The sequence below is a fragment of the Giraffa tippelskirchi genome, chromosome 1 (genome assembly GCF_054371585.1).
Source record: "Giraffa tippelskirchi isolate mGirTip1 chromosome 1, T2T-mGirTip1v1.2.pri, whole genome shotgun sequence".
In the NCBI taxonomy this organism is placed as follows: Eukaryota; Metazoa; Chordata; class Mammalia; order Artiodactyla; family Giraffidae; genus Giraffa; species Giraffa tippelskirchi.
The window spans coordinates 145108198-145133252 of record NC_137275.1 but is presented as its reverse complement, the minus strand read 5'-3'; the positions used below and the strand labels follow the sequence as shown (position 1 = coordinate 145133252).

General features: G+C 42.4%; 1 protein-coding gene across 2 annotated transcripts; it reads right to left on the bottom strand.

The window, feature by feature from the left end:
• Window positions 1-3209: 3209 nt before the first annotated feature.
• PLIN2 (perilipin 2) lies at window positions 3210-18992 on the bottom strand. 2 transcript variants are annotated; one of them, XM_081498838.1, is made up of 9 exons: window positions 18941-18992; window positions 17916-17970; window positions 17632-17827; window positions 15902-15984; window positions 12825-13110; window positions 11723-11904; window positions 10447-10581; window positions 8909-9199; window positions 3210-3605 (listed from the first exon to the last, which is right to left on the bottom strand). In XM_081498838.1, exons 2-9 carry the CDS (start codon window positions 17943-17945, stop codon window positions 3465-3467), a joined length of 1344 nt encoding a protein of 447 aa, XP_081354964.1. In that variant the 5' UTR covers window positions 17946-17970; window positions 18941-18992; the 3' UTR covers window positions 3210-3464. The 2 variants fall into 2 exon arrangements, with proteins under 2 accessions (XP_081354964.1, XP_081354954.1); XM_081498828.1 differs by lacking the exon at window positions 3210-3605 and having other exon boundaries at window positions 8374-9199.
• Window positions 18993-25055: the final 6063 nt, after the last annotated feature.

The window sequence follows — 25055 nt, the reverse complement described above, 5'->3', positions numbered from 1 at the left end:
GCCCATGTGCCACTTCACTCAAGATTTATATCCCAGGCAGTCCAGTTTACTTTTCAAAAATAGTTTAATGTGTTTTTATAGGTGAACATCCTCATAAATCATATGAGAAATAAAAGTTTTCCATCTATTCTAGAAACTTCTCCTTTCCTGAAAAGTAACCACTATCCTCATTTTTTAAATAACTTCCTAGCATTTTCTTGTAGTTTGACTGTGCATCCTTCCCTAGACACTATAGTTTAGTCTTGCTTTTTTTAATTTGTCTTGCCTTTTTTTAAAACGAGTCTTTCTAGGGTTTGTTTGTTTTAAATTTTTATTGGATTATAGTTAATTTACATTGTTGTGTTAGTTTCATATATTCAGCTAAGTGATTCAGTTATACATATACATATATCCATTGTTTTTCTTAGATTCTTTTCTCATATAGGCCACTACAGAGTATTGAATACAGTTCCCTCTGCTATACAACAGGTTTTTATTAGCTACCTATTTTATATATAAGGGCTTCCCTTGTGGCTAAAGCAGGAGATGCAGGTTTGACCCATGGGTCCAGAAGATCCCCTGGAGAAGGAAATGGCAAGCCACTCCAGTTTTCTTGCCTGGGAAATCCCATGGGCAGAGGAGCCTAGTGGGCTACAGACTATGAGGTCGCAAAGAGTCAGACACGACTTAGTGACAGACTTTCACTGTCACTTTTCACTTAATTTTATATATAGTAGTGTGTATATTTCAATCCCAATCTCCCAGTTTATTCCTCCCCTCCCTTATCCCCTGGTAACTATAAGTTTGTTTTCTACATCTGAGTCTACTTCTGTTCTGTAAATAAGTTCATTTGTACTTTTTTTTAGATTCCATATATAAGTGATATCATATGGTATTTGTCTGTGTCTGAAATTTAATATGACAATCTCTAGGTCCATCCATGTTGCTGCAAATGGCATTATATTGTTCTTTTTTGTGGCTGAGTAATATTCCATTGTATATATGTACTGCTGCTGCTGCTGCTAAGTCGCTTCAGTCGTGTCCGACTCTGCAACCCCATAGAGGGCAGCCCACCAGGCTCTGCCGTCCCTGGGATTCTCCAGGCAAGAACACTGGAGTGGGTTGCCATTTCCTTCTCCAGTGCATGAAAGGGAAAACTGAAAGTGAAGTTGCTCAGTCATGTCCGACTCTTAGCGACCCCGTGGACTGTAGCCTACCAGGTTCCTCTGTCCATGGGATTTTCCAGGCAAGAGTACTGGAGTGGGGTGCCATTGCCTTCTCCGTATATATGTACTACATCTTCTTTATCCATTCCCCTGTAAATGGATATTTAGGTTGCCTCCATGTTCTGGCTACTGAAAGTTGGGATGCATGTATCTTTTTGTTTGTTTTTAATAATACAATTTTTTTAAAATTTTGCAAGTCCTTTTATTTTTAATTATTTGGCTGCACCTGGTCTCAGTTGCAGCATGTGAGATCTAGTTCCCTGACCAGGAATAGAACCCAGGCTTCCTGCATTGGAAGCATGGAGTCCTAGCCACTGGATACCCAGGAAAATCCCTGTTTTTAATAATATAATTTAATTGCAGGTTTTTCTCATTTCCCCTCCCCTTTTTCTTACAAGTAATCTGTTGAAGAACCAGGGCTACTTGACCTAACTTTCCCTGGTCTGGATTTCACTGATTGCATCCTATGATACAGTTCAACATGTCCCACTGTCCCTGTCCTCTGTATTTCCTTCAAATTGACACCTGGCTCCAGAGGATTGACCAGACTCATGTATGATGCCTTTGGTAAGACTAGATGATGGTTGGAGTAGGCTTCTTCATCAGGAAGTATGCAATATCTGTTTATGCCATTGACAGGCATTAATGCTAAGTGCCTAGATCCATAATTCACAGATGATTGCAAAATGTTGAAATTCTAATTTACCATTTGTTATGGGCTGAATGTTTGTGCCAAAAATTTGTATGTTGAAACCCTGTTGCTCAATGTGATAGTATTAGAAGGTTGGGTCTTTGGGATGTAATTAGGATAAGATGCAGTCATAAGGGTAAAGCCCTCATGAATGGAACTACAAGAGGGTTTGCTTCCTGTCTCTGCTCTTCCCATTACATGATGATACACCGAGAAGTCAACTCTCTGCAACCCCGCAGGGCCTTCACCAAAACCTGACTCTGCTGCACCCTGATCTTAGACTTCCAGCCTCCAGAACTGTGGGAAATAAATGTTTGTTGTTTCAACCACTCAGTCTAAGGTAATTGGTAATAGTAGTCCCAACTAAGATACCATTTCTTTTTCATTTGTCAGAGGGAATAGGAATACTTTTATGAGAGATGTTTTCCCTCATTTACTATTTGTTTACCTAGGAGTGAAGACATAAAGAAGGATAAATTCTTGATTCTTTCATTTTATTTACCAGTTTTCAAGATAATGAGTTGGTTTGCTATCATCCCCAGAAAGTGACCAATTAGGTTATTAGGTTGTGTGTGTGTGTATAATGATTCTTTGAATCCCATCAAATGTGAACACCATCAAATATTCAATCTACTGCAATTATTCTTATTGAAGTTCAGATTGTTCCATCTTTTGTCAATGGCAACTTCTTCAAATCAGCTTCTTTTCTACCTGAAATAGCAAGAAGTTCAAGGCTCATTTTGTACATTTCCTGCCTCAGAGCTGGAATCAGCCATTTCTCCAAGACGCACTGCTTTCTCTTAGTGGGAAAAGGTATTTCAGAATTACAATCTAGACATTAGGGATGTTCCTCAATACTGGGCTAGCCATTGTTTGTACAGTTTACTTAACTAATACTTATGTAATGCTGTTCTGTGCCAGGCATTGCTCTAAGATTTTCCAAATGTTTATGCTTCATAATAAACCTACAATTATCCTTACTATTATCCTTATAGGTGAGGAACTTGAGGTACAGAGAAACTAAGTTTAAGGTCATATAGCTAGTAAGGGACAGGGCCAAGATTAGAACCCAGAGTCTGAGCCTTTACCCATCATGATATGCTTCCTCCCATTTGACCTGTTTTTAGTCACATGTCTACCCCGAGGCCAGGGGAAAACAAAAAAACCTTGACTAACAGACCCACTGAGACAACCCCCTCTCCCCCGGCCAAAAGACATGAAGGTGCTGTTACAAGAAGAAACAGGAATGAATCTGAGGAGGAAAAGAAAACAGTCCAATATATCAGTTTGGAAAAAAAAAAAAACCACTCTGATTCAAGAGCCCACTTTTTATTATAGGCATTTTGATGATTAAACTTTGAAGAATTATATAAAATAATATATAATGCAGAACTAGAATATGTTACAAAAGATTGGGTCAATCAGGGTTTCATTACAATTAAGACCAGGTTGTCAAAAAAAAGAGATTAACCCCTAACAATTAATCCCTAAAGCCACAGGAATGAACACAAGCAAACACGAAGTTTAATGTGACACAAACTGTATTCAGCAAATGGAGATTTTTCTTGTTAGTTATTCAAGATTTTGCACTGAGAAGGCTCAGGGCCATTAGCATGAGAATGATTTGGTCCATCCTCCTCTTCCAAAGCTATAATATCTGGAATTTCATCAGTCTCAGAAGTCAAGTCTGTGATATTGAAATCAAGTGCCTGTAAAAAAAGAATCTTGGATATTAAACCAAACTCTAAAGAAATGAGCGATCGATTCCAGGTGAGCTCTTAGAAACACAAATTAATACATGAACTTTACTTTCTTGATAACTATGGTTTCTCCAAGATGTTTATAGTCCTATCCCCACAATTCATTCATATTATAACTAAGAAACGTTTCTTTAGAAGGAAACCAACTAGTGGTAGAACATATAAAATGAAAGCTTTTGAAATTACAAGCTACAAAGCATTTCTGGCTATTCATCTTTCTATTATTCTCTCAAAAACAATACTACTCCACTTTTCCATATTCTGATTTCCAATACTATAAACAGTTTGGAAAACGTCTAGGAACTGAGGAAGCAAAAGGTCTTTGAATAGTTGAAATAGCCATCACAAAGCCCTAGCTCTTGTCTGCATAGAGAAGGCTTTTAGGGATAAGAAGTTCGATTAACTCTTACTTTGCATACAATTATGATAAGCAAAGTAGTATTTCTTAATAGATGACTAGAAGCAGAAAAGGTATAAGCTACTAAAGGCTAAATGTTTACAGCAGAGGAAAAAAACTAGCTGATTACCTAACGGACACAAAATTACTAACAACAACAACAACAAAAACCCATCAAAAAACAGATGGAAGGGAGAATGAGGAGTTATTGCCTAATGGGTACAATGTTTATGCTTGGGATAATGATATAGTTCTGGAAATGGGTGGTGGTGATGGCTGCAGAACACTGCAAATGTACTCAATACCAATGAACTGTACACTTAAGAACGGCCAAAATGGTAAACTTGATGGTATGTATGCATGTATGCTAAGTCACTTCAGCTGTGTCTGACTCTGTGCAACCCAATAGACCTTTAGCCCACCAGGGTCCTCTGTCCATGGAATTCTGCAGGCAAGAATACTGGAGTGGGCTGCCATGCCCTCTTCCAGGGGATCTTCCTGACCCAGCAATTGAACTCAAGTCTCTTACGTCTCATGCATTGGTGAGTAGGTTCTTTACCACTAGCACCACCTGGGAAGCCCTATGTTATGTATATTTTGCCACAATATTTTTAAAAATAGTTTTAAAACATACAAGAAGAGAGAATCTTTCTTTTTATTGGGTCTCTTACCTCGCTGTCTGTAGCCCTTACTGCACTTTTCCCAAAAACCCGGGTGCTAAAAGGACAGCCCAGATTGAGGTAAAAAGACTTCCACTATTTATTCGTGGGGCTGTTTGGGGAGATCAAACTACATTCCAGATCTTCATGAATTTTCACTTCGCAAAGATTATACCCAACCTGACATCCACCAAAACCAACAACAATGATACACTGATGACAACACTGATAAATTGATGCAGGGCATCAGCCAGGCAAGTCAACGATTGAAATTTTATTCTTTTTAGGTTAAAAGATGTACCTTGCTCAGCTCTCTCTTCTGATCTATTTCTACTAAATGTATATTTTAATATCCACTATCAGTATTTTTAATAAATGTAGACAGGAACCTACAACACAAGAAAACAGAGAGGGATTTTTTGAGTCCTAAGCAAGCAGGAGTTTTCTCCTATCAGAGGCTAGATTGCTAGAATAGTAAAAACAAGCACTTTGACATCAGTAACACATTGGACTAAATCCCTACTCTGCCACTTGTCTCTTTTCAACCTCAGTTTTCTCACCTGTCAAGTGAGGAAAATTCCTAATTGATTGTGTTGCCAAGTGAGCAGTCAAGATAGTATGAGCCTAGCTTGTAAAAAGTACTCAATAAATAGTTGCTTTAATTCTCTTTAGTTTCTTAAATACCACCCTGTCACATACATAAACCTCCAAAGTCCCCTACAGATCAGGAACTAATGGCCTAAGGTAGAGTTCTTTGCAGAAGATTGGCGATTCCACACTTGTGGGTTAGGAAAAAAGCCTCCATCACCACCAAAAAAGGGGGCTCTAGTCCGAGAGACGTTTTGGGAGAACCATATGAATAATTCACCTTCCATAGATCCAGAATGAGTTAGAGTATCTAATTTTTATTATTCTTGACCATCACCAAAACCTATTTGGCGGGCTTGGGAAAGAAAAGGGTGGGACAATTAAGAGGCAGCCATAGTCTACCGAGTTTATTTGGTGAGTTTAATTTAAAATGTAGTGGTTGGGACTGCCCTGGTGGTCCAGTGACTAAGACACTGTGCTTCCAATGCAAGGGGCTCAGGTTTGATCCCTGGTCACGGAACTAAGATCCCACATGACACATGGAGCAGCCAAAAATTTTTTTAAATTAAAAAAAAAAGGTAGTGGTTGTGCTTGACCATCTTCATAGGGTTTTCAGAAATGTGGCACAAGAGAAATCACTTTGCAGATTTACAAAATAAATTCCTTTGCACTGACATAAAAAACCATAGCTTGGAAGGAGTATGAGGAGACTCTTGACCATTAGGCATTCTGAGGCCAAACTCAGAATAACATCCTTACTATGAAACAAATGAGATATTAACAGTCCCTCCCTGCAAAGACATTCAAGAAAACCAAGTGACCGTGCCAGGGTTCCAGGGAGTTACATCATTTTTGCAGGTTGTTCACCATACAACCATAAGAGGGCACCACTCATTCATAAACCTCCTTGATTTCTGTATTTTTTTACTATGATAATTTTCCAGAAGGTGGCACTGTAGGTGGGGCTACTAGAGATGTAAAAACAGCATCTGGGGGAATTTTACTTGCTGGTAAACATGTATGTACATGCAGTGCTCATAAACATGACACAGAGTCAGGAAAACAGATTGATTTTGAAATAGAAAATAATCGTGGCTCAGATGTAAAGTCTGCCTGCAATGCAGGAGACCCAGGTTCGAACCCTGGGTAGGGAAGGTCCCCTGAAGAAAGAAATGGCAACCCACTCCAGTATTCTTGTCTGGAGAATTCCATGGATGGAGGAGCCTGGTGGGCTACAGTCCATATGTCGCAAAGAGTCGGACACGACTGAGTGATTAACACACATGCCTATGTTTCCTTGACATCAGTCTTAGTATTACTTTCTTTGATCTGTCGCTTTAGGCAAGGACAACAAAAGCAAAAGTAAACAAATGGGACCAAATCAAACTAAAAAGCTTTTGCATAGTGAAGGAAACTTTCAACAAAATTAAAAAGCAACCTGTTGAATGGGAGAAGATACTGGGTTGGCCAAAATGTTCACTAGGGTTTTTCTGTAACATCTAGGCTTAGTCAGTTTTTTTTCCCTCAAAATAATTGTCCTCCTTGGGGAAAAGTCTGTTAAACTAAAACTGCTAGTTTATCCAACAATAAAGCAAGGACACCATGCATTTTGAGACATGTAGACAACAAAGTGAAACGCATGTAGGCACAAACTTGAGACACAAAGACAGACAAAACCATGACAGGGTGCTCATGGTAAAAGCAAAGTCAGTGGTTTTCTTCCAGAAGCTAAGAGAAGTCTGCTTTATATTCTGTCTTGCTCACTTAGAACAGCTTTGAGATCTGTCTCCTTTCCATAAGCAATTCAGTAGGTACTATTACTCTTACGAAGGGGAAACAAAGTTTACGTTCAGTATAAGGAAGCCTGTGTACAGCTGTAGTATATGAACTTTCCAACCAATCAGTCAGCCATAAAATACCACCCCTGAAGTTCTGAGGCAAATGACAGCAGGGTCCTGTCCAACTTGGACTAAAAACAAAAAAAATTTAAGAGATAGAGTCTCTAGAAAAGCCATTCACTAGGGACAGGCAGGCGAGGGCATGGATTGGCTCCACCCTGGAAGCCCATCAATCATGACAGTCCACTTTTCCAGAAACCAGAAGCTCCTTCACTTCAAGTATCTCAGGGAGTCCCTCCAACTGAGCTCACATGTCTACTGACTCCTGGAGTTACCTCAAGGGGAAAAAAATTAGTTCTCTAACTTAGCAAGGTTTGATAGCTCATTCACGTAAGTGCATGTAAAGTTGTACGCTGCTTCCCTGTTTTCATGGAGAGACAGGGGCGAAGCAGGGTAGAAAAAGGAGACAAATTTGACTTAGACTTCAGTTCTGCTGAAGGGCAGGACAGGCCTTCAGCATGTAGCTCTATTTCACAAGTTCTAAGATTGGCTTTTTTTGAAAAGGTTTGGCATACTGCAGCTTTGTTATGAGGAGGTCCATATTTCCTACATAATCAACCCACGCTAAGGGGATTAGAAGCCTGAACACCCTAGGCAGGAAGTAGTAGGAACTCGTTTCTACAGCAGGTCCAAAGTCTTTTTTTTTTCTAATTATCTTCATGTGGTCTTCTAAAGGTACCTCACCCACCACTGAGGTTAGTGCCTTCCTACCAAAGTGACAACGTGGTACATTAAGTCCAGCTGGGACTGGACACTGAACAATCTCATTCCTTACATGTGAGATGGCCCCTTAGCAAGAAATGCTGCCACTTTTACATGAGACTGATGCAAACAGTCACTCGTGCTTCCTCTCAGCTGATTGCTTTTCAGCAAGGCAGTCAGGTACTTATGTACTTATGAACCTCCTTCTACTTGTTTAAAAACACACTTTCAGGGGTCCAGTAAACGGTCAAATGAAAGGAACCACCACCACCCCCTAATGCCATTCTTAAAGGAACATTAGCTTTTGTTAGCAAACATTCCATTTTTAACATTAGTCTTCCAATGTTTGTACAAACTGCCCCCTGACCCCGGGCCATCTGAATTCATATATATTAAAAACCCTGTCGAGGAGGTGAAGCGGTTCCGAGAAAGCCACACAAAAAGCACATGTAACACATAACATAAAACCGATCTATTCTGCAGTAAATTTTATTGAATTCAAAGGAGGCACTCCTTTATGAAAAAATAGAAAAACCCAGGGTACACAAGCATGCATTGTGAGACAAACCAGAGTTGAGGCCTGCTCAGAGCAGACCCCAATTCATACAACAGCCTACAGGAAGGTGTTTTTATTCAGTACAAACAGACAGCAACAGTAGCAAAAGAATGAGGCCATAAACGCCCTGAAACATGTGGACAGGCTCTGACCACTCTGTTATTCTTTTCTTTACCGTAACAGAACTTATGCACTAATGCAGAAACTTTATAGCTCTTATGCCAGTTGGAAATGACTGAAGTGGAGACCTTTTTGCCTCATTAGCTGCCTGCCTACTTCAAAGCTGTCGAGCAGGTGTCAGCTCAAGAGGAGCAGTCATCTGGCTGGCTGCCTTGTGCATTGCTGACAGGGATGGGTTTAGGGTGTTTTGTACTCTGCCTGCCAGGCCTCCTGGCTGTACCTGGGGCCTGAGCACTCTCAGACTCAGTCACCTGGGGATAAAAGGGACCTACCAGCCAGTTGAGGGGTGTGTTGTTAACAAGATAATCCATCACATCATCTAAAGACTCCTTCATTTTCTGCAGCTGCCCCTTGCTGGAAGCGAGGAGGCCATCAGACACTTCTTTAAAGGAGGCAGCATTGCGAAACACAGAGTAGATGTCACCAGCCATCACCCCCAAGTGGTTGGCCCGATCTTGAATGTTCTGTGGTAACCCCTGGATGTTGGACAGAAGGGTGTGGCATGTGGTCTGGAGCTGCTGAGTCAGGTTCCGGGCAATAGCAAGAGTACGTGACTCAATGTGCTGAAAGTAAGACAAGTTTAAGAATGAGCACTGGATTCAACAGGGGTATGTGTGACTTAGTTCACGTACATTCAGCCGGGATATGTCCACCACACATGTGAATTCTCTAACTTTTTAAAATTCTCACAACATCCCTGAGTGCGGCAGTATTATTTCACATTTCATAGGCAGAACATAGGGCTTCCCAGGTAGCTCAGCTGGTAAAGAATCTGCCTGCAATGCAGGAGACCCTGGTTCGATTCCTGGGTGGGGAAGTTCCCCTGGAGAGGGGATAGGCTACCCACTCCAGTATTCTTGGGCTTCCCTTGTGGCTCAGACGGTAAAGAATCCGCCAGCAATGCGGGAGACCTGGGCTCGATCCCTGGGTTGGGATCCCCTGGAGGAGGGCGTGGCAACACACTCCAGTATTCTTGCCTGGAGAATCCCCATGGACAGAGGAGTCTGGAGGGCTACAGTCCATGGGGTCGCAGAGTTGGACACGACTGAGTGAGTAGGTACAGCACAGGTAGAACATATGCTATGTCCCAGATAACAGCTGGAAAATGGCTGAGTTGGGATTTGAACTAGTGCCTGAGTCTTCGAAGTTCATGGTCTTAAGCAGAAGAAACCAACAGAGGAGACCGGACAGAAGGAAAATACCCTCCAGTAGGGCAACTGGGATGTTCTTTCTTCAAGTGAGATACGATATAAACAAATGATTGATGTTACTTTCAAGGGCAAGTGTATGTTAGCTTTTGGAAGATAAAGAACCACTTTCTAGGACTATAATATGATATTTCTTCTGTCTGGAACATTCACTCCTTTAGTGCCCTTTCACCTAGTTTATTCAGCCCTTAGGTCTCAAATGACCACTCATCTCTTCCAGCAAACCATCCGACTCACCCATCCTCACTCCAAGGTTGAGTTAGTACCCTTCCTGCAAAGCATTCTCATAGCAACTCTATTTATACTATCAAAAACCCCACTATGGCAGTAAAGACACCTGTATTCACTTAGCTTGTACCTTTTATGAGGGAAATGCCTGTTTCTCAGGTAGTTGTGTCCTGATTGGGGCAATCTACCTATCTGTAAGTTGTTAGAGTTACTGTACATTTTTGCTCCTATCACATAACAAGCAACTTATGTATCCTGTATTGTTCAACTTTTGCTGGAGAAGAATATTCTAAGAGGAATAATAAGAACACTGAGATGCCTGGTAAGAATTTCTATACAATCTGTAGTGGATGACCCTGTCCCAGTTGTCTCACCTCAGCACAGTGGGATTCATCTGTGTCATCATAGCCGATGCTTCTCTTCCACTCCAGCCAGGAAAGATAGAGCTTATCCTGAGCATCCTGAATTTTCTGGTTGGCATTATGCAAATTCTTCCTGGCAAATTCAATCTAGAACATGTTGGAAGAAGACAAAGAACAAACTATTAATAGATATTCATATTAGCCTGTTCTCAGGTCAATGATGTAAACCAGCCATCATCAATTCTTACAGAAATTCTTGGTATTTAAGGAGACACCTCTGATAGCATTGTTCTGTTCTGCCCTGTGTTAGTTGCTCAATTGTGTTGGACTATTTGGGACCCTGTGGACTGTAACCTTCTAGGTTCCTCTGTCCATGGGATTCGCCAGACAAGAATACTAGAGTGGGTTGCCATTCCCTACTCCAGGGGATATTCCCAATCCAGGGACTGAACCTAGGTCTCCTGCATTGCAAACAGATTCTATACCATCTGAGCCACCAGGGAAGCCCAAGAGCATTGTTACTTGTTATCAATATGTATAAGTCAGCCAAGCAGTCATAGGATTTTATTGCCTCTTATTTATTAAACCACTATCAATAATTTCCCTCCGGTTTAACACAGGTACAGCAACCGAAATTTAAAGTGTGTGAATAATATAAAATTATAAAAGAGAAAGGAACTTAAACCTCCTCTTCCCTGTTGCCAGCCACCTACTTCCTCTTCCAAGAGTAAACTGGTTTCTAATGGCCGAACAATGCATACTGTTATGTAACTTGGCAATTCTTCAAGGCTACTCAATAGTTTTTTGGGATGTATCAATGTAATCAGTCTATTAGTTGATGTGCATTGTTTACACTCTTTTGCAACTCTGAATGAATATACATTTCTAGAAGAAAAGCTGCTCCAAGCATAGGTGTGTCTCTAACTTTCCTATTTCCCTTGAATCCTCCAGAAGTGCAAAAACACAAGTATACCTCTCCTCTACACCATCACCCACGGAATCTAGCTTTGCAAATGCCACCAGATAGGAAAGGAAATCAGTAATCTGACCACTCAGAGTAAGATTAACACCACTTCATGTATTCAGCTAATTATATGCTAATTCACATGTATTCAGCTAATTCACAGCTAATTCTTTTTCTGTGAGTTTTTTATATACTCTTGGCCCATTTTTCTACTGGATTGTTCATAAGGTAAGATTAAAATTCTTGGATTTTATGATTATGTTTATCCTAATCCTGGAGATGAATGAACTCACTTCAGCTACCTTTAAATGAAGTTGTACTCACCAGGTTGACGGTGGAATGGAGCTGAGAAATGGTCTCCTGGCCTTTTTGCTTAGCTTCTTGAACCCTGCAGAGAGCCTGCTGGTAGGCCCGTGAGCGCAGCTTGGTGGACAGAGATCCCAGTCTAACATAGTAACTCGGCTTCTGAACCATATCGAATCCTTCCACTTTTTTGGCTTCTTTCTCTGAAGTTATAAAGAAGGGGGGGGGGGAAGTCTTAGGGATCACAGCTCTAAGTGACAAGGCCTAAACTCTTAACTTGGATCTGTCTTTGTTGATTCCATCCACCCATCTGCTAATTATGCACCCCTTTGCCCAAGATGGCCCCTATCAGCTGCTGGGCTTGGCAACCCTGAACACATCACTGTAACACATCATCTACACAGGTCTCTTCCCACCAGAGTGTCCTACCTGGCACATAGTAAGCACTAAATATTTAATAAAAGGGCAATCCATTTGTAGAAAGTACTTCTTTGAGTTAATTTCTCTGAAAGTTTCAAAACTTACTAGGTACAAAAGAAACTACCTGCAATGCAAGAGACCTGGGTTTGATCCCCAGGTTGGGAAGATCCCCTGGAGAAGGGAAGGGCAACCCACTCCAGTATTCTTGCCTAAAGAATCCCATCAACAGAGGAGCCTAATGGGCTACAGTCCATGGGGTCACAAAGCATTGGACACAACTGAGCAACTGAGAACCCACACATGCAGACAGTGGGGGTGGGATGGGGGAATGGAGACTGACTGTCAACAGGCATGAAAGATCATGAGCTTTACTCTTTGGGGGTGACAGAACTTTTATCTTTGGAGTGATAAAAATATTCTACAACTGGATTGTGGTGAGGCTCATGCAACCAAAAATGTAGAAAGAAAACAGGTGAATTTTTTTGGTATATAAAAGTATATCTCAATGAAGCTGTTGAGAAAAATTGCTTTAAGATATAAAACACTGGAAGAAGTTCCTCGGTGGCCTAGTAGCTAGGGTTCTGGACTTTCACTGATATGGCCCGGGTTCAATTCTTGGTCAGGGAACTGAGATCCCATAAACTGCATGGCATGGCAAAAAAGCAAAGATACAAAACATTATTTCAAGGCAAAAACCAATTACCTAGTTCATCCTTGGTAAGAGGGAGGTACTGGTCTACCAGCAGCTCCGATTTGGTGAGTGCATTTTCTACTCCACTGCTCATCAGCTGCATCATCCGACTTCCTAGGACTGTGTTAATGCTGCCATTGACCACGGACTTGGTCTTTTCCATACTACCAGTCACAGCTCCCTTGGTCCTGTCCACCACCCCAGTAATCGTGCTGGCCACAGAATCCTTGGCCCCAGTCACAGTAGTCGTCACAGCATCTTTTGCCCCAGTCATAGCCTCTTTGGCATTGGCCACGACCTATGCGGAAAAAAAGCAGGCCATCTGGCTGGTGAGAAACATGGGCATAGATACCTATATAAGGTCTTAACTAAGGCAGCACAGTTGAAGAGTTAAAGGATGAATCTGGCCCTTTTACTTTCTAGTTGTGGGTCTTGGACAAGTAACTGAGAGTTGATGAGCCTCAATTTCCTCAACAGGTATAAATGCCCTACCAGCCACCACTCAAAGGTTGTTGGAAGACCAAAAGAGGGAAATGGATAAAAAATTTGTCGAGGATGGATTGACTGGATCTCCTTGCAGTCCAAAGGACTCTCAAGAGTCTTTTCCAACACCACACTTAAAAAGCATCAATTCTGCAGCGCTCAGCTTTCTTCACCGTCCAACTCTCACATCCATACATGACTACTGGAAAAACCATAGCCTTGACTAGACGGACTTTTGTTGGCAAAGTAATGTCTCTGCTTTTAAATATGCTATCTAGGTTGGCCATAACCTTCCTTCCAAGGAGTAAGCGTCTTTTAATTTCATGGCTGCAATCACCATCTGCAGTGATTTTGGAGCCCCAAAAAATAAAGTCTGACACTGTTTCCACTGTTTCCCCATCTATTTCCCATGAAGTGATGGGACCAGTTGCCATGATCTTAGTTTTCTGAACGTTGAGCTTTAAGCCAACTTTTTCACTCTCATCAAGAGGCTCTTTAGTTCTTCTTCACTTTCTGCCATAAGGGTGGTGTCATCCGCATATTTGAGGTTATTGATATTTCTCCCGGCAATCTTGATTCCAGCTTGTGTTTCTTCCAGCCCAGCATTTCTCATGATGTACTCTGCATATAAGTTAAATAAGCAGGGTGACAATAGACAGCCTTGACGTACTCCTTTTCCTATTTGGAACCAGTCTGTTGTTCCATGTCCAGTTCTAACTGTTGCTTCCTGACCTGCATACAGGTTTCTGAAGAGACAGGTTAGATGGTCTGGTATTCCCATCTCTTTCAGAATTTTCCAGTTTATTGTGATCCACACAGTCAAAGGCTTTGGCATAGTCAATAAAGCAGAAATAGATGTTTTTCTGGAACGCTCTTGCTTTTTCGATGATGCAGCAGATGTTGGCAATTTGATCTCTGGTTCCTCTGCCTTTTCTAAAACCAGCTTGAACATCTGGAAGTTCACGGTTCACGTATTGCTGAAGCCTGGCTTGGAGAATTTTGAGCATTACTTTACTAGCGTGTGAGATGAGTGCAATTGTGCGGTTTGGCATTGCCTTTCTTTGAGATTGGAATGAAAACTGACCTTTTCCAGTCCTGTGGCCACTGCCGCGTTTTCCAGATTTGCTGGCATATCGAGTGCAGCACTTTCACAGCATCATCTTTCAGGATTTGAAATAGCTCAACTGGAATTCCATCACCTCCCCTAGCTTTGTTCGTAGTGATGCTTTCTAAGGCCCACTTGACTTCACATTCCAGGATGTCTGGCTCTAGGTGAGTGATCACACCATCGTGATTATCTGGGTCGTGAAGATCTTTTTTGTACAGTTCTTCTGTGTATTCTTGCCACCTCTTCTTAATATCTTCTGCTTCTGTTAGGTCCATACCATTTCTGTCCCTTATCGAGTGTATATTTGCATGAAATGTTCCTTTGGTATCTCTAATTTTCTTGAAGAGATCTCGTCTTTCCCAATCTGTTGTTTTCCTCTATTTCTTTGCACTGATCACTGAGGAAGGCTTTCTTATCTCTCCTTGCTGTTCTTTGGAACTCTGCATTCAGATGGGACTATCTTTCCTTTTCTCCTTTGCTTTTCGCTTCTCTTCTCTTCCCAGCTATCTGTAAGGCCTCCTCAGACAGCCATTTTGCTTTTTTGCATTTCTTTTCCATGGGGATTGTCTTGATCCCTGTCTCCTGTACAATGTCACGAACCTCTGTCCATAGTTCATCAGGCACTCTATCAGATCTAGTCCCTTAAATCTATTTGTCACTTCTACTGTATACTCATAAGGGAGATCAATCCTGGGTGTTCATTGGAAGGACTAATGCCGAAGCTGAAACTCCAATACTTTGGCCACCTCATGCGAAGAGCTGACTCATTGGAAAAGACCCTAATGCTGGGTAGGAATGGGGGCAGGAGGAGAAGGGGACGACAGAGGATGAGATGGTTGGATTGCATCAATGACTCGATGGACGTGAGTTTGGGTAGACTCCGGGAGTTGGTGATGGACAGAGAGGCCTGGCGTGCTGCAATTCATGGGGTCGCAAAGAGTCGGACACGACTGAGAGACTGAACTGAACTTTCTTTATTTTAAACTAGATGAACCTGTAGTGAGGCACAAATGGGACTCTAGAGAAAAATGGCATCTTCCTTTGACATGCTTCTACCGAGCCCCTGATACACGCCTGTAAGCACAGACACAGGTACCATGTACACTACCCCAGGCCGACACACAGGCAGATGTACCAGTTCTCCATTCTACTGGCTGATACCAAGTAAGAAAAGGTTCTATTCACCACCTCTGCATTTATCCAATACCACATAGCACTCGGTGATTTAAGGAAGCAACTGCACCTGCAGAGATGAAGCCACAAATTTAACAGAGATCAGACTAAAGTCTGGCCCAAAGATGGATAGCTAGTCTCTGCTTCTTAAGACAACCTAACAACAGTTCAGGAAGTAAGAGAGTCGTCATTACTTTTTCAAAAATATATCCAAAGTTGGAACAAATAAGTACTGCCTGTTTGTGGCCTGCAACAGTCTGTATTAAACAGATAAAACTTAAAAAACATGAGGTGGCAAGCCTCAGAACTCTTGCCCCAAGCTCACCTGGTTTGTTGGCTGATTCAGAATAGGCAGCTTCTCCTCAATCCTGTCTAGCCCTTTACAGGCATAGTTATTGGCAACAGCAACTAAAAGAATCACAAATGGTGAAAATGTTAATAGTCCGGTAAGAGTGAACACATAACTTGAACCTTTATTCTTACTATGGAAAAACAGCAAAAAATACTTATTTTAATTTACCACACAATGCTTTGTCTGGTTTCTCTAGTTCAGAAAGGAGATCCTTGCCAGGTCCTAGCAGCTTCCTTCTACTGACAGGGAAATAAGGATGTGTGTGTGTTTAGTGGGGGTGAGGGAGCAGCAAGCTGAGACAATGACAAGCCAAGAAGGAAGGTGGCCAGGAAGCCTCTTCCTCATCAGTTGTCCCCCTAAGGTTAAGAGAAGCCAGGCTTCACGCGAATCCTCATTCAGGGAATGAGGTATCTGAAATCCCTCAAAATTAGCATTTCCATGCTAGTCTAATCTCTACCTACACTTAATTCAGTAGGTGGCAGTATATTTGGGATTATCACCAGGAAACGGTGTGCTAACAGCACCCTGGATCTCCCTAACAAGACCCAGATTTTAGTCCAAGCTCCCCCACCAACTCCCAACATTTGGGGAGTAGCAGAGTTGGAAAGCTGAGTTCTAAAAGGCTCCCCATAATCCTAAAAGTCCATGATGTAATAATTGGAGAGAATGATTTAATCCCTTATTCAAAAACAGATGATAATGTGGAGAAACTGAAAATTCCACTCCTAGGCATATATCTGAAAGAACATATGTCCACACAAAAACTTGTGTACAAGTGTTTGCATTAGCATTCATTGTTCATGATAGACAAAAGTTAGAAGCAACCCAAACATCAACTGATGGATGAAAATGATATAGCCACACAACAGAATATTAAATTATTCCATATTAAAAAGAAATACTGAGATGATGCTACAATTTGGATGAACTTTGGAAACATTATGCTAAGTGAAAACTAGCCAGTCACAAAAGATCACATGTTTTCACAAAAGATCACATGTTTTATGATTCTATTTATATTACATGTCCAGGATATGCAAATCTATAAAGAGAAAATAGATTAGTAGTTGCCTAAGGTTGGGGGGGGTGGGTGGAGTGATTGAGTATAATGTCCATTTTAACTATTTTTAGGTATACAATTCACTGGCACTTACAATATTGTTCATTCATAATATTGTGCAACCATTACCACTCTCATTTCCAGGACTTCTTCCTCATCCCAAACAGAATGTGGTATGAGATTTCTTTCTGGAGAGATGACAATGTTCTAAAATTGATCATGGTGATGCCTAAACAACACTGTAAATATACTAAAAGCCACTGAATGGTACACTTTAAGTGGGCAATTTGTAAATTGATTTCTTTTTAAAGCAGTTAATGTATACTGTGTAGTCCAAGGAAGTCAGTTATTTCAGTTTACTCACTGATTCCCCGTTTGATCTCACTTGCCAACACAGAAACATCTCTGGGGAATTTCCTTTTTTTAATATCCTATTTGCCATTGCTCTGAAGCAGGCCTTCTATAACAATGAGCATCACCTGGCAGTTCTCAGAAAAGGCAGTATGTGTCTCAGGAAAGGCTGAGGATTCCCTGACTGATGAAAGCTCAGGGAGTAAGGCTAGCCTTCATTATTCAAACCAGCTTTGGGCTCACTTGCAATGACTATACAGGACTAAATTTTGAGGCCAAAATGAAAACTCACTTTGTGGCCCTAGCTTTTGGATGATTGGCAGCGCGCTGGTCACAGCCACTGAAGTGATGGTCTTCATGCCCTTCTCTGCCATCTCACACAGAGACTTCAAGTAAGGATACTGATCCTTTGTACTGATGTAAGCCGAGGAGACCAGATCATATGTGGAGCTCACCAAGGGGAGGTTGGCCACCCTGGTCACCACACTCTGCAACCAAGAGAGAGGGAGGGGTTAACTTCTACAAAATAGGGCGGGTGGGGAAAGAAATCAAGAATCGTCTATTTATAAATCATACCAGTTGTGGTTCAACTGCAACAGATGCCATCTTTCTTGCTGGAGAAAGAAGAAATCTGCAGAAGAGAAGCTTATTTCAGAACACTGTGATAAGATTCCCAGATTAATTCTCCAACCCCAGGTTTCAAGTGAGAAAAATTCAAGATACAGTCAGTGGCGTCTGCACTGCTCCCACCCTCTGACTCTCAAAGGTCTCCCCTGGGCAAACAAGTCCTGAAAGAAGGCTTCAGAGCTCACGGGTACAATACATCAACTTGAAGTGTTCAATTCAATGCTTTCCCCACCGGGACATTAGAGGCGCATTTTGAAGAAAAAGATTTATCCACAAAAATGCTAACCAGGTAACATCCATGTAAAAACTAGAGAGATATTTCAAGGAGAAGATATCTTGGGCAGTCAGGCCGATCAAGATGGAGCACTTTGGGGTGGAGGTGGGGGGAGTCAAACTTTTCTTGTCAAAGAACCGAAACTAGCTCAGAGGACATTAAGCACAGGGGGTAAGGAGGTGCTCTGAGGATCGAGAAACTTTTCAGGGAGTTTTTAAATGTCACTTTCGTGTCCCCAACGAACCACACCTACACAAAACAGCCTCACTGGTAAGCAGCAGGGCTGGGAAGGCAAGAACCCACCCCTTCGGAGCCACTCCGCGGCGGCCGAGGGTCTCAATTTTACAAGAAATGAGAACCACGCCGAAAGCGGAAATCAGGCGCCAGTTATCAACAGCACGTCTGCGTACCCCACAAAATTCAGCTTTAAGAAGATTTTCTCACGCGTTTCTTTCTAACTAATGTCCTTTTGGGTCGATTGGAAACTACTAGCCCCAACCCAACCAAGAAGCTACAAACGCACTAAGGCAGCGAGCAGAAAAGCAAGCCTCGATGAAGGAACAAAACCGAGGGTGGAAACGCAGGCCCCAGACACCGCCCCTTCCCAGCCGGGGCCCCGAAACCGCCGCGAGGCCGCGGGCGTCCGGCCCGAAGCCAGCGTTGGCCGAGCCACAGGAACCGCAGAGGGGCGTGCACCCACCAGCCAGCAGATGCTCAAGGGCGAGTGTCCAGCGAGTCTGTGCGGCGTTCACAGCTCACCGACCGGCGCGCCGTAATATATAGCCGCCCCGCCCCCTCCCGCCCCCGTGCCACGTGACCCCCGGCCCTTGGCCCGGGCATAGGGGGCGGCCCTACGTGGATCAAGAGTGCTGGGGATCCCCGTGCAAAAATGCTACGGGTGCCCACGCTGGCTTTGTAGTTTCGCAAAAGGAAGTGGGGCCCCGGGGGCTCAGCGGGAAAGAATCCGCCTCTAATTCAGAAGATGCAGGTTCAATCCCTGGGTCGGGAGGATGCCCTGGAGAAGGAAATGGCAACCCAATCCAGTGTTCTTGCCTGGAGAATCCCATGGACAGAGGAGCCTGGCGGGCTACAGTCTCTGGTTTTCACAAAGAGTCGGACACGACTAAACGACTCAGCCACCAAAAGGCAGCGGAGGAGTTGCCACGAGGGACTCACCGTAACTAACCTGTTGATTTCCGCCAGTTCTGGGAATAGAATTGTCTTAAAAAATGCGAACAATGACGTTTGGACTGCTATTTATAGCAAACAAATAACTTCCAACGTTTTGAGAAATTCTAAGGATGACGGACTTGTTGGGAGGGCTGTGGTGTTGCTCTTTTGACTTTAAAGTCAGTTTCTCCAACATTTGTCTAATTTAATTAAAGTTGAATTGGAATTTCCAAAAAGGGCTTGGGAATATACTCTTCCATCAAGACTAAAACCCAAATCACTGCGGTCTGATAGCTGCCTAAGTTTACTATGCAAAATAGCTTTTTGTTTGTTTTTAATTAAAGGATAATTGCTCTACAATATTGGGCTGGTTTCTGCCCTATATCAACATGAATCAGCCATAGGTACACACAAGCCCCCTCCCTCTTGAACCTCACTCCCCAAAATGGCTTTTTTTAAGTTGAGAGATAAGGGCTCTTTTTTGTTTGTTTTTGTTTGGGGGAGTCGTTTGCCTTTTTTTTTTTTTTTTTTTTAAGAAACAAATCTTCAGCGTCTGAGTCCTGGTGTTTCCCTCCCTCTTGAACCTCACTCCCCAAAATGGCTTTTTTTAAGTTGAGAGATAAGGGCTCTTTTTTGTTTGTTTCTGTTTGGGGGAGTCGTTTGCCTTTTTTTTTTTTTTTAAGAAACAAATCTTCAGCGTCTGAGTCCTGGTGTTTTCTTGTGTAAAAGTCAAGAACTTGGGTTATGATGTGAGTGCGCAGCTGCCCCACGCCGCGTAGGGGGTTCTCTGGACCTTTCCCGGAGTGAGTGGGCTGGTATCTGATGACATCGCCGGAGGCCTCGGCCTCCCAGCTCTTTCCCAGGGAAGATAAAGGAGAAAGGAGAGGTGGGAGGTGTGAGGGAGAGCTGGAGCCAGGTCCTCGGCTTCTGGAATCTAGAGCAAGAGGAGGCGGCTGGTGAGTACGCAGGAGCCTGGAGGCAGGCTGTGTTTGTCAAGCTCCAGAGTTTGAACTGTGGGAAACACTCAAAGGCATTTACCTTAGTTACTTAACTGATATTGCAGGTATAGAGATACTGTGCATATTTAAAGTTCCAAACCGACCCATGGGAAAAAATGTATCCCTCATACAGGACTGAAGACATCTAGAGGCCCCCAGCAAGAAAAACTAAATATTGTGTCTTCTTTCCCCTGCTACACACACCAGGTCATTCAAAACAAAAATACAGTACTACCATAAAATACCTGTTAGGAGTCCAAAATTTTTATGTCCCCCCACCTCCCCCGAGTATTGACATTTTCAATGCTTCAGTCAGTTCAGTTCAGTTCAGCATGCCAGGCCTCCCTGTCCATCACCAACTCCTGGAGTTTACTTAAACTCATGTCCATTGAGTCAGTGATGCCATCCAACCATCTCATCCTCTGTCATCCGCTTCTCCGCGCGCCTTCAATCTTTCCCAGCATCAGGGTCTTGTCAGATGAGTCAGTTCTTTGAAGCAGGTGGCCAAAGGATTGGAGTTTCAGCTTTAGCATCAGTCCTTCCAATGAATATTCAGGACTGATTTCCTTTAGGATGGACTGGTTGGATCTCCTTGCTGTCCAAGGGACTCTCAAGAGTCTTCTCCAACACCACAGATCAAAAGCATCAATTCTTCGGTGCGCAGCTATCTTTATAGTCCAACTCTCACATCCATACGTGACTACTGGAAAAACCATAACTTTGACTAGGTGGACCTTTGTTGCCAAAGAATGTCTCTGCTTTTTAATATGCTGTCTAGGTTGGTCATAGCTTTTCTTCCAAGGAGCAAGCATCTTTTAATTTCATGGCTGCAGTCACCATCTACAGTCTCTCACTGTTCCCACTGTTTCCCCATCTATTTGCCATGAAGTGATGGGACCGGATGCCATGATCTTAGTTTTCTGAATGTTGAGTTTTAAGTCAACTCTTTCACATCTTTAAGCACTCAACTTATCTTTTTCTCTTCTTTTTGCTGTTCCATTTTTGTTGGTGCGCTAAGCGGATGTTTAGTGTTTCTCTTGTTAATCTATCCCCATCCTGATGTAAAAACAGCAGAAATCTGTGTGATGATGGTGACGTGTTTTTTTTCTGTTTGTTTTTTAACTTGTCACTAGTCTGAGCTCTTATTTTGCAACAGAAGACTTTTGCCCTTTCACCTACATATGCCTCCATCTTTTTAATTTTATTTTTAATTGGAGGATAATTGCTTTACAATATTGTGTTGGTTTCTGCCATACATCAACATGAATGAGCCATAGGTATACATATGTCCCCTCCCTCCCACCGCCCTCCCTGTTTGTTTGTTTTAAACCTGGGAGTCACTTGCCCTCTTTAAGGATAAGCAGGCTTCCTTCTGCTTTTCTGTACCTGAGAAGGAGAGAGGTCGAGAGACTAATGTTGAGGGCAAGACTCTTCAAGTTCCCAGAGGATAAAGCACACCAAATTCTGCACCTGCTACTCTTTCACCTTCATGAGTCTGGGAGAACATGGAGCTATGGGCTATAATAACACCCAGGTCCTCCAAGTGATTCTGATAGTCTCTGGAAATTTGAGAACCTTTGTTTTACAGAAGTGGTTTTCATAGTTGGTCTCAGACTAGTGCATCAGAATCACGTAGGGTGCTTGTTAAACATTCTGTCACCTCCACAAGGCCTATTGAATTAGGAGCTACAGTGGGGAGGCCCAGGAGTCTATATTTTTAAAAATACTCTTTTTTAGTAACACTACTTTATACTTCACAAAGTGCTTTCATATGTTCCTTATTGCTTGAGCCTCACAACAATCGGGCAACTCAGTGCAACGGGGATAATTACTTCCATTTTAATAATGAGGAAGAGTCTCAGAAAAGTTACTTGATTTTGCTCATGACTAACTAAGTAGCAAGGTAAGTAAGACTAGATACCAGGGACATAATCTGAGCTAGTTATCTAATTGCTTTTTGCCTTAGTTCCTTCATTTATAAAATAGATATTATCCAGCAATTTGAGAAAATAAACAGGCCTGTAACTACATGCCACATGAGTGAAAGAAGCTGCATACAAATAATACTATACAAAACAAATTAAGTTGTCAGAAGTAAGGCTGGTAGTTGCTCTGGAGAGTGGGGAGGGCTAGTGACTGGATGGGTCCTTGGGGGGCCTTTCATGAGCAGGTAATTTTCTTGTTCCAGGTACTAGTTACGTGTGTCTGCTCTTCTTGTGAAAATTCATTAACTGTACATTTTATTTTTTAAATGCTATACTTTTATTTTTTGAAGTTTTGAAAAGTTGAGAAAAGAATAGTGGTGCTTACTTCATAAGATTTTTCTGAGGATTACATGAATTGACACATTCAACAGAATAATGCCAGGTACATGGAAATGGCAGTTATTATTACTGTTTTCTAACCCACCCAGAGCCTCTCTGCCCAAGAAAGCTTTGCTCACAGGGGAGGCAGAAGGGGCTCCAGGGAACCAGTAATATCCCAGGTCCCACCTAATCTTCTTTTTCCTGCACTAGGAAGTACAAGAGACTTCCCTGAAGGAGACACATTTCTTAGTTTGTAGCAACTCAACCTGTGTGTATTAATGATACAAAATCATAGTAAAAAAGAAGGAAAAAGAAAATCTGTATTGAAGTTTCCTCTTCCAGAAGTGGGGCAACTGCCTCCTTCCCTACGCTTATGGTTTTTCTTCCCTCCTCAAAAGCGCTATATGCTCTTGTAGCCACCTGTATCCTCCACTCCATGCTGCGCTCTCTCCCTCAAAGACCTCTCTCTCTCTTGGCAAACCCTCGTTCCCTCTGCCTGGAGTGGTTGCCCATCTGGCAAGCTCTACTTCTCTGTACCACTCAGCTCTTTACTTCTGTGAGGCCCTCAGCCCCAAGATTACTAACTAGTGAGCAGTAGAAATGGGTCTTAAACCAGGTATGTCTGACTGTAGAATTGACACTTTATCATTACTTGGTGTGTGTGCTTAGGCAGTAAATACGCTTGACCTTCAATGCCTGTAAGATGTAGGAGTTAGATGACATCTAGGGTTCCTTTCAGCTGTCCAAAAATTAACAATACCTTACCTTGTTTATAGCTTTATAATGTCCTTCATTAAACATCTCAACCCAGACAGATGCCTTTTCCTATTCCCTTGTCACAAGACAGCCTCATCCAAACACAGGGGAAATATTACTCTGTTCATTTCTTCTTTTTACTTGAGCTTGAAAGTAGATAAAAGTACCTTTCTCACTGTGGCTTCCCTGGTGGCTGAGACAGTGAAGAATCTGCCTGCAATGCAGGAGACCTGGGTTCGATCCCTGGGTTGGGACGATCCCCTGGAGAAAGAAATGGAAACCCACTCCAGTATTATTGCCTGGAGAATCCCCATGGACAGAGGAGCCTGGTGGGCTACAGTCCATGTGATCACAAAGTGCGGGGGGCAACCTGACAACAAGCAGGACGTGCTTTGGGAAACTGCCTTGTTAACTCAAGGGTTAAGTCCAGGGCAACCTGCAAACAGGATTGCTTTGGGAGCTGCCTTGTTAACTCAAGGGTCAAGTCCAGACATAGCTCTCTGTCCCGCCACCTCTTATTAATTACTAAGGAAACTTCTTGCAGCCCCTGGAGCGCATCTGACGCAGGACAAATGGCTTTTATGACCTGAGTCCTGAGATAAGACCTGAGTCCTGAGATACAGAGTCATGAGATCTTAATTGATACCTTTATGTTGCCTAGGTGATACCTGAGTTCTGAGATACAGAATCATAAGATAATCATGGGATCTTGATTGATAGCTTTATGTTACTTAGGTGATTTCTGATGCATGTTACTTGGGTGATTTTTGATGATTATGTTGTATAAAAATTTCCTGGTATAAGGGTATAAAATTCTGCGTGTAAAAATAAACAGGCATCACTGGCATTACAGGTTGCAGTGATCCTCTCAACCCCCGCTGTGTCTGTGTCTGTGTCTGTGTCTCTCTGTGTCTATGTCTATTTCTTTCTCAGCCGAGGAATCCCACGTTTGTGCCTACGTTGACTCGTCGGCCGGTCCTGACAACAAAGAATCAAACACAACTGAGTGACTAAGCACACCTTTCTCATAGCCCAGAGACAAAGATAGTGGGTCACAAGTAATGAGTCATGAAGCCAGATAATTTCTATTTTGAACAGTTCAAACTCCATGCAATCTGGTCACCAGCAGGTGACCCAGTTACTTGGATGACCCAATTAATCTACCTTCTTACTCACCCCTGAACTTGATACTCTACCATCCTTCATTCTCCTCCAAGTACCTTCGGGTAGAAAACACAATTCCTTTTTCACATGGACTTTATCTTGAGTTGGTTTCCAAACAGACCACCCTCCTCTTCCTGCCCAACCGAACTTCACATCTTTCAGCCTGCCAGGGTCCCTTCCCTTTTCTTTCTTAAATAGGTAACTCAATTCATTATATATTGACTCCTTTTTATTTCTTCTAGGTCCTTGATAAACATTTCTTGCATCTTCTCAATCCTTGTCTCCAGGCTATTTATCTGTAACTCCATTTTGCTTTCAAGATTTTGGATCATTTTTATTATCATTATTCTAAATTCTTTTTCAGATAGATTCCCTATCTCCTCCTCTTTTGTTTGGTTTGGTGGGCATTTCTCATTTTCCT

Bases quoted from the DNA above. Each gene is read 5' to 3' on its own strand.
- PLIN2 (XM_081498828.1), bottom strand. From the start codon at position 17,945: ATGGCATCTGTTGCAGTTGAACCACAACTG. The intron at 13,111-15,901 runs GTGAGCTTGGGG...TTTTCCGCATAG, and splicing joins TGAATCAGCCAACAAACCAG to GTCGTGGCCAATGCCAAAGA. The intron at 9,200-10,446 runs GTGAGACAACTG...TCTTACTTTCAG, and splicing joins ATGAATCCCACTGTGCTGAG to CACATTGAGTCACGTACTCT.